This window comes from Cucurbita moschata, unplaced genomic scaffold (assembly GCF_002738365.1).
Source record: "Cucurbita moschata cultivar Rifu unplaced genomic scaffold, Cmos_1.0 Cmo_Scf00002, whole genome shotgun sequence".
Lineage (NCBI taxonomy): Eukaryota > Viridiplantae > Streptophyta > Magnoliopsida > Cucurbitales > Cucurbitaceae > Cucurbita > Cucurbita moschata.
Genome location: NW_019268518.1, coordinates 3,732,427 through 3,742,416, shown reverse-complemented (window position 1 = coordinate 3,742,416; position 9,990 = coordinate 3,732,427). Strand labels below are relative to the sequence as shown.

General features: G+C 34.2%; 2 protein-coding genes and 1 long non-coding RNA gene across 3 annotated transcripts in view; 1 reads left to right on the top strand and 2 right to left on the bottom strand.

Moving 5' to 3' along the window:
- Positions 1–955: 955 nt before the first annotated feature.
- On the bottom strand, positions 956–4,524 carry LOC111458302 (E3 ubiquitin-protein ligase SINA-like 10). Its single transcript, XM_023100862.1, has 2 exons — positions 4,055–4,524; positions 956–1,880 (listed from the first exon to the last, which is right to left on the bottom strand). The coding sequence occupies exons 1-2, from the start codon at positions 4,439–4,441 to the stop codon at positions 1,215–1,217; spliced, it is 1,053 nt and encodes a 350-aa protein (XP_022956630.1). The 5' UTR covers positions 4,442–4,524; the 3' UTR covers positions 956–1,214.
- Positions 2,165–4,048, bottom strand: LOC111458329. Its single transcript, XR_002713089.1, has 2 exons — positions 3,719–4,048; positions 2,165–3,053 (listed from the first exon to the last, which is right to left on the bottom strand). It is a non-coding gene; the product is annotated as an uncharacterized LOC111458329 (long non-coding RNA).
- A 4,588-nt stretch (positions 4,525–9,112) lies between the features above and the next one.
- LOC111458324 (uncharacterized protein At1g66480-like) overlaps positions 9,113–9,990 on the top strand; it is a 4,219-nt gene continuing 3,341 nt past the window's right edge. The window contains exon 1 of the mRNA XM_023100899.1: positions 9,113–9,851. Within this exon, the coding sequence (XP_022956667.1) occupies positions 9,183–9,851 (669 nt within the window). The 5' untranslated portion in view covers positions 9,113–9,182. The remainder of the gene's footprint in view (positions 9,852–9,990) is intronic.

Here is a 9,990-nt window from a genome sequence, read left to right as displayed (position 1 = left end):
AAAAAAAAAAAAAAAAAAAAAAAAAGAAAAGCGGTTCGTGCCTCTATCGAAAAAAAATGTTAAATATAGGATGAATATTTAAAAATACTCCGTGAGTGGTTCCGCTATTGGGGATTGGAAAATGCATACGCCCACGGAGCCTAAAATTCTTGATTATTTATTGGGTTTTATTTTTCATTTCTAACAAAGTTTGATGTCCGGTACTTTTCTACGCTTGGTCTGGTTATGGGTTAGTAAGGAATAAGAATGATACTGTGGTGTACATGTTTGTACATAACATACTGGAGATTTGATCCATGATCATATGACATACATCATGCATGAACTCCGACATTAATGTGCATAATTATCATGACGAAAATTTCTTATGAGAGATACATGCATATTCATGGTATTTCATTCATGTTTATCCTACATGGTATTTTGCAAGGCCTAAACATGGTCATATCAACATAGCTGACAATAAACGAAAAATAAAATACATGCGTTAAAATTACAGAGTACGTGTTATTCATGAATCAAACAATTTCATCCAATCTAGCTCGTAAGACTTTCAACAATAAGTTCACTTACCACTTTTCAGTCCAATTTCATCTATATCATCTATAATATTCTTATGTAACGACTCATGCCCAGAATTCTAAATTTGGATTCAATACTTGATGGCCTCCGTATCATTCTACATCTTCACTCCTAAGAATGATGAACCACTGAAAATGAAATCTTCACTCCTAAGAATGATGAACCACTGAAAATGAAGGTATATCTTGTTGGTACACGCTATACGTAAGGATCACTCTCATTCAAAATATCATACATCCAGATTGCCGTGGCCGACGCCATTGCTTGCCCAACGACATGCCTATTCTCACGTTGGGCATGCACATTTCTATTCATTATTAATTTTTAGTTCATGAACATTTTGGATAACATGAACAAAAAAATCAAAAGAAACTTCAAACACGAACAGGGTCCATCTGAAAGAGTTCATTTAAGTAGTGGTAATATAACACAACCGAGTTCCCAGACCATGGACCGAACGAGTTAGAATAAACTTACGAAATCGGAAACTGCTGCTATATACAAATTATGCAGCATAACTGAGCTTCTAAGACTGACCTTATTTTCCATGACATGTACACAATATGCACACTGACATATACATTTATATAAACAGCACGATATTTACTTGTTGACTTACCGACGCCTTTTATCTACGGTGGTGCACCGGTGTTTTGCCATATGCAGATATTCAACTTGATCATGCCTGAAGAACTGAACAAATCGCGTGGAATCAAAAGGAACCTCGTCGAGGGACAGCAATCTGATGATGATTGAATGTTCTTCATGGAAGATTGTAAAACTAGGGAGAGATCTTGAGTTTCTACTCGTAGATCATAAGAAAATGCTTCCTTCAAGGAAGGAGGTCTAAGGCAGCAAACTTTAACAGCATTTCCCAGATGATCAAAACTATTGCTGAGAATAAAAAGAATACCATCACCTTGTTCTTGAAGAACGCGGTAATTATCGTTAGCGTTTAGGCAAATGGTGAAGCTAGAACTGAACTGAAAGCTGATAGCAGAGTCTGTATGTTTACTGCTGAAATGTAGTGATAATTGCTTAGATGAGGCAACAAAGTTGCAATCAGGAAGAGGGCATTTACAAGGGGCATGTAGGCATTTCTTTTCGTGGTCACTTTCACTACCATAACTAACCATCTCCTTGCATCCGTACTTTGATTGTTTGCAGGGTAGTTTAATGGATTCAAGAACCTTCTCGACGGCCCGACAACGATTATAGCCGATAGGCCAAGAGCAGGTTGCACATCTATTCTTAAGTTTGTTGCAGCAGGAAGAGCATGCAATATGCCCATTCTCACACTGAATTCATGATAAAAAAATCTAGTCAAACTGTTGATATATTGATGATATGACAAAACCAAACAGTTAATTGTTAGACGATCATGTCTAGCTCGTGCCGACTGTATGACCACTTTATCTATTGAAACACAAGTAGAAATGTGAAATATAGCTGAAATAATTAGCAGAGGTTAAAGAGCGAGCACGAGCAATCAGTTTACACCAAAACTGAACAATTCAACAGGAATAAGCATATGTTAACTGATCGATCGAAATTTAATTATGAGAAGACTTTTTTTTCTTTCTTTTACTTCTAATGCACAAATCATACATTAAAAAAACCAATAAGAGCTGCAGTCTTATATACAAATCCTTCTAGACTGTTACATCGACTAATAACAAGGGTTGAATGCATCTGCAAGAATCTATTCGATTTTCTGTTTCGAGGAAAATTTTCAATCTGCTAAAACAGTCAGCTTCATTATCTCACATTTTAGATGTTCAAGATCTTACAGAAATTACAGTTGAATGAGTTGGTCTCAGATGACATTGAGGCTGAGGAGATTCTTATTCATACACTTATTAATGTCCTCCATACTAAATACACTTTCTTCCGTGCATTAACCGCACGAAGAAAGATCCTATGGGCATGATTTAAAGTCAAAGAAAAAACCCTTGAACAGCAAAACAAAGTAGCTGAATTTATCTTCAACTTCTATCTCAATCAAGCAATACTATGAAGTTGTTATGAACATTCTAAACAACATCATCCAAACAACTTTGTTGGAAATTTTGCTCACACTACTAGCCAAAAGTTTCGAAGAATGGCTAGGTCACAGCTTGCACGACAAATCTCCGTTCACTTGGATGTTAAATCTCAAATTTGGCTGGAATAAACCCACAAAAATTACCTATTATCTCTAAATATGCTTCTAAGAAATCAAGCGTGTTAACAGTTAATAAAACCCCACAAATTTTCCCCTTCTTTAAAATCTCCTCATATCCGCCAATCCATCAATCTTACAAGTACAAGCCATTTTCTTAACTCCTCTAATCAAAGCTTCCTTTGCATCAAAAGGATTCACATAAAATATTCATAGATCACCTGTCTTAGTGCCACAACGATGGTGAACGAATCATGATGAAACTGAGGTCTCTTGACCACAATGGTACGTGCCAATCAATTTTAGCAAACTCAACTCTCATAATAGCAATCCTTTTCTTCATCTTCATTTTTCCATTGGAATTCCTTATCCACACTGTTCTTGATCCCATGAATCCTTTGACCACATTTGCTAAGGATTTTCATCCATCTTGTTCAGAACATCAACCCTCAAGTTGCTCCTTTCTAATTCCCATCCAACCTTTCCTTCTCTCTGCCAATTTTTATTGAAATCACTAAACACTCCCACTTAAAAAAACACTCCATTAGTACTCTGAAGGGTGAATAACCTATGAAATTCAGATTTCTGATCCTGGCCAACTCAAGTAGTTTCTTGGGCTTGAAATACATACAGCATTTTCTAGTGTATATCTTCATCAACCTAATTGCTTGAAAAATCAGGCATGACTGGTGCAAAACGCTTTGAAACTCCAATGTCAATTCAGCTTCAATTACAGGTCAAATCTCCTCCATTCAATGATCCATCCTATTATCAGCAGCTTGTGGACACACTTGATAAGTGATTTTATTCCAGAGTTGTGTTCTTAGTTCCAGTTCTATCTCATTGTCTGAGAAGCAACAAACGATCTCTCATTCATCCATGAGGTCGAGTACCGTTTCTCAACCATAACTGTTATGGTGGTATATTTGGTTCATCGATTGTTGCTTGACCCTCACATTTGTACAGAAATGATACTCCACCTATCTGGTTCATCCTCACACAGAGCACGTATACATAGATTATGCATTAAATTACTAGAAGATTATTGAGGATATCAACGCTTCTGCTAAATATCAACCCAGCAGTTCTTAAGTTTTTACAAGACGAACGAACTACTAATGGCTTCCATTTCATCTTATTTGATTAAAGGTTCAATCGAACGAAATCCAACCCAACTCAATTTTGGGATCTATCTGATCTTTATGGAAAACCCCCAAACGAAAAGCCAATTTGGAATCAGAGCAAAGTCAACTACAAAATCACAACTAATTACGAACAGAACCAGGACGGAGATTATTGAAAACAACATACCTGGAAGATGGGGACACTCAAGGGTTCACAACAAATGGAACAATCCAACACTTCAGGGTCGATCAAAAACATCGAAATGGAGCCATTTTCCTTCACATTTCTAGAGCAGGACTTAACCGAGCAGAGTGCGTTTTCGGTACCGTCCTCTTCAACCTGTTCCTCTATTCCGTCAATTCGATGGCGCTTTCTCTGCTCTTCATCGCTCGCAGTTTCTTCCTTACAGTAATCGAAACCCTGCTCTTCCCCTTCTTCACACCGTTGGTTGTGCCGGGGAAAATTAACGACGGCGTTGATGCGAAAGGAGGTTCTCTTCCTCTTCGCCCTAGGGCTACTGGTACTGGATCCGTCCTCCCCGTCTTCCTCTCCACCCACCGAAAACTTCGCCATTTCGACGCCGCTTCTCCTGCGAGGAGGAAGCAGATTGTTATCAGTAAGATCGCCACGTGTACTACAGCGTATGCTACACGATCCCACCCCCAGTAGTACACGTCACCGTGGAGTTAGGAAACTATTCCACTTTTATCTTTTACAAAATATTAATATTTTAAAACTTTAAAAACTTTTTTTGTAATTAACAAAAACATTTTAATCTTTTTTAAAAAATTAAAATTTTTTAAATTTTTTTACGAGTATTTTAAAAATAAAGTATTAGCAGTTACATACAAAAATTAATAATAAATATATTTTATATATACATTTTTTTATTTCAAAGGTATTACGGAAGTTTTTTAAATATTACGAATATTTTTTTTAGATAAAATATAAAATTTATGTATATTTTTATTAATTTTGCCTAAAATTAAAATATTAAGTCAGTTATGCTATTCAAATATGTGCTCGTATCGAACGTCGTTAGATTTCAATTTGTACCTCGTGATGTAAGTATTCTAGCACATTCCTTAGGTAGACTTGTTAAATTTATAAATTTCTTTTTAAATTTTTGTGTTAGTATGATATAATATACGATAATAATTCATTTCTTTTGAATTTTAATGTATTTTCTAAAGTTGATGGGTCAAAAAACATCGACATTACCACGAGCATTTTTTTTTATTGTTTTTTGGAAAGATTAAGAATACCACGTGCTTGTAGAATTGAATAATAAAAATTTCATAATGTTTTTGAAAAGTAGTAAATGACATGACCACACAAAAATATTATGCTTTTTATAATACATTACTAATTTACTTCTCTAATTTTCCACACTAAACCAAGTCAATGCCACAATGTTTGTGGAAATAAAATAAAGAATTAAAAAACAGCTCGATTCCGTACATTTAATATTCTTAACATTTTACACCCACTATATAACGACCCAAATCCACCGCTAGCAGATATTGTCTAAAGAGGACAATATCTGTTGGCGGTGGATTTGGGTTGTTACAAATGGTATCAGAGCCAGACACCGGACGATGTGTCTACCTTCTCACTGTTCTTGCAAGGGGGGTAGACACGAGGCGGTGTGCCTGTAAGGATGCTGGGCCCTAAGGAGGGTGGATTTGGGGGCGGCCCCACGTCGATTGGAGTGTCAGCGAGGACGTTGGGCCCCGAAAGGAGATGGATTGTGATGTCCCCACATTGGTTGGAGAGGAGAACAAACCATCATTGATAAGGGTGTGGAAACCTTCTCCTAGAAGACGTGTTTTAAAGCCTTGAGGGGAACTCGAAAGGGAAAGCTCAAAAGAGGACAATATCTGCAAGCGATGGATCTAGGTCGTCATAGATTCGTTCCTCTCTCCAACCGACATGGGATCTCACAATCTATCTCTCTTGAGAGCCCAACGCCTAACGTCCTCGTTGCCACACCACCCAATGTCTGGCTCTAATACCATTTGTAACAGTTCAAACCCACCGCTAGCAGATGTTGTTCACTTTAGCCCCTTACGTATCACCGTCAGTCTCATTATATTAAAACGCGTTTAATAGAGAGAAATTTTCACACCCATATAGAGAAATCAATCCGTGTCACGACTTTTATGAATAAGTAAACTAAGCACTCAGTTAAAAAAAAAAAAAAAAAAAATTAGGTATTAAAAAAACGTTTAAAATTATCGGTTAATTAAATATATTTTATCCAAGATCATGATATGTACCCACCAGGCCACTGCTTTTCTTTTTTTATTTTATTTATTTATTTATTTATTGATGGAATATTCAAAATGGGCCACTTTCGAGTATATTTATATATATATATACACGGATCACTAAAATAATATTTTTTAATATATATAATATTTTTTATTTTTAAAAAATATTTTATTATAATTTTTTTCATAATTATTGTGAAGCAATCCTGCAAAACGGTGTCGTGACATTTCCTAATAGAAAATATATTTATAATAATGATTAATAAATTAATTATGAGTTAGAAAGCCATTTTTTTTATATATTTTTAGTTCAATATGAAAATATAAATTTAAATCTCTAATTTATTTATAAATGACAAAAGATGTAACTTATATTATAATAATTTTAATGATTATTAATTAATTAAAAAAACCAGTTTGGAGTTTAAATAATTTATTTTTATTTCATAATTATTTGTTGAGACGTATTTGTTCAAAAATATTTTTTCAACTTTTTTTAGATTTTGACTTTCTTTTTCAAATAAAATAATTCACTAAAGGTTATTCGAATGATATGACTTTTTTTTAAATCTTTGAGTCTGATATATATATTAAAATATTAATTTTTGAAATGATATATATATATTTTTTTAAATTCAACGTTCTGACAATTTGACCGGGAGAAACTACAAAAATATTTTGAGTTTATAATTATGGGTATTAAGAGACATGCAAATTTTCGAACAACCGTTCAATGATTATCGGTAAATAGATCCATTATGACAATCGAAGAGGTTAGTTCATTGGACCGACAAATTGAACAATTATAATGTGAAAGCATATATATATATATGTATATATATAGTGTTCATATGGGTTGAAGTTTTAACATGAGCTGCATGCATGAAAGTAAAAGAATTGAAGTCGGTTGGTGCCAAAATGTCGGATTGGTTCGAATTATTCCAAGTTTCAAACTTTGGGTACGTTCGTTCTTTGGTTCCCATTAAATTTTGGATTCTTGTCCTTTACGGTGTTTAATTATGCCATATTACAAAGTCAAAATTGGGTTGCACGTCTCCACTATCGAACGAGCTGAAAAATTAAATCTCCATTTGATAAACATATCATTTCGTTCCCATCTTTTTTGAATCGTAAGTTTTAAGGTTGAAAAAAATGTTTAGAATTAGTGGGTACCAAAATTTCTCGTCGTATTTTGTCCATCAAATCAGGGCAGCGTAAGTGTAATCTCATTTCTCATCACTTGACGTTGAACAACTAACTCGAGGTCTTTGACGTTGGTTTTTCCACTGTTTTAATCGTCATTGCTTGCACGAAGTTCGTAGTAAGATTTGAGCTTTTCTCCTAGTTTTCCTTATTAACTACTCATACCATTACATTTGCTCGACCATCAAGTATTACCATAAGCTTCCATCACAAGGAAGAGCCTCGCCAGAGAGGAAAAATGAAGAAAACACAAGCGATATAGGTTAGTTTTCTTCGGTTTCAAGTCGATTTTGAACTATACTGATTTTTAAGTATAATTTACAGGCTCGACCAAAAAACCATATAAGAGAGAGAAACACGTTACTTTCACGTTTTATTTGTCGAGGATTGTTGGAAGTGAGTCCTACATTGACTAATTTAGGGAATGATCATAAGTTTATAAATAAGAAATATGTCTCCATTGGTAGAACGCTTTTTGCACAAGCCCAAAACGAAGCTACGAGAATTTAGGCTCAAATGGACAATATCATACTATTATGGAGATTCGTGATTCCTAACCCTATGAACTTTCTTGTAATAAGTAGTATTCGAAGAACTTCTATTTTAAGCATACGAACAAATCAAAGCTGGCAATTTATTATTTTAGGAGTAAATTAGCTACCATGTATACATATTTTTGGACAATTATGAGAGAACCGTCTAACCTAACTTTTATGTGAAATGGTTCCTTCCTAAATTAGGAATTCAAGTCAAAATTTGCACACTCGGCGGCTCGCCCTCCTTCCTTTTATCTTACTTTCATGCAAACCCAACAACAACAAAAAAAAAAAAAAAAAAACATGTTTTTTTTTTTTTTTTTTTAAAATTTTATTTAATCTTATTTTAAAATAACTTTGTACTCCCTTATTATTATTATTTTATTATTATAAAAAAATAAAAATATTTTGTTTTCCTCCCACCAATCTAGACAGAAACATTCTAATTTTATGCATGAAATGTTTCTTAGAAGCTTCAAAATTAAAACGAACATTTTAAAAATTCAAAGATTTAATCGAAATTGAAAAATTACGTCAAATCATAAACACTTGATTAAAAATTAAAAAAGGAATTTATTTTCTAGAAACTGATTTTTCATATGAAAAGAATCAAATATTTATATACCCCACCAAATTTGCCTTTTCCCATTATTTATTATATATATATATATAAATTATATTAATATTAAGAGAGTGAAATTCAAATTTGGCTTACCCTGAAATTACAACAAGGCAATGGGTCCCAAAATTTTAATTTTGTGTTTTTTTTTTAAATTTCTTTATATATTTACTAATTCATCAAAACTTTAATATATTTATACATTTGACCCGGAATCTTCGTCGATTTTTCACAAATTCACACCTTCTTTTCATTATTCAAATTTTATCCCCCTCTATTTCAACTACTTTCATGCTCACTCCTTCCAAAAAAAAAAAAATAATAATAATAAATAAATAAATACTCCTCGTATTTTAAAAATTATAATATTGTCTTTAATACATTAATGAAAAAGTCGATACGTTTGAGTGTCATTATTTCATATTTAGCCGACGTTATCTGATATTTAAATGAATTTTTATAGTTTTAATGTAATATTAGAATGATTAAAAATATTCTTAAAATAATAAAAAATAAACATTTTTTTTTATTTTTATGGTTAAATATTATAATAATAATAAGCGGAAAAAGAAAAAATATATATATATATATATATATATATATGGATAGACAGAGAAGAGAGAAGGGGGGAAAATTATTGGGCAAAAACAGAAAGAAACGGAAATCGAGGGAAAATTGGGGAAATGGGGAACAGTATTGGGGGAAGACGGAGAGTAAAGGTAATGAAAGTGGACGGAGAGATTCTGAAATTGAAGACGCCGATTCGAGTTTCAGAGGTTTTGAAAGATTATCCGGATCATGTTTTGATGGAATCGGAGGCTGTTAAGCATTACGGAGTGAAGGCCAAGCCATTAGAGCCGCAACAGGATTTGAACAAGAAGAAGATTTATTTTCTTCTACAGTTACCGAAGATCTCCAATCCGGAACCTCCGGAGCGGATTCCGAGGCGAGTTCGTTCTTCTGGCGTCAATATGTCCGCCAAGGATCGTCTCGACCTTCTCATGCTTTCGCGGAGGACGATGTCGGAGGTCGCTATTACTAGACCGTCTCCGGTACTGGCTGCTGCTTCCTCTGCTGAGCCGCGGTTCCATAGCGGCCCGATGCAGGTTAAAATGAAGATTCCGAGATCGCAGGTCGCTAAATTGATGGAGGAGAGTCGGAATGAAGGAGAAATCGCGGAGAAGATTATAAATCTTTATTTGAAGAACGAGGTCAATAGCGGCGGCGGCGGCGGCGGTGGCCATGGCGATGCCGTTGCCGGTTCCGGTGGCTTCGATGCCGGCCGTCATCCGGAGCCGTGGAAACCCAGCCTTGTTAGTAGCGTTAGGGAAAATTCAAAGGTTCATCGCGAGGTATGTTCGTCGTTCAAATTTTTCGCTCTGACAGTCCATTAATTTTATTTTCATTTATTTATTAAATCTTATTTATTTATTTATTAAATATCCTTTAGAGATTAAAAAAAAAAAAAAAAAAAAAAAAAAAAAAAAAAAA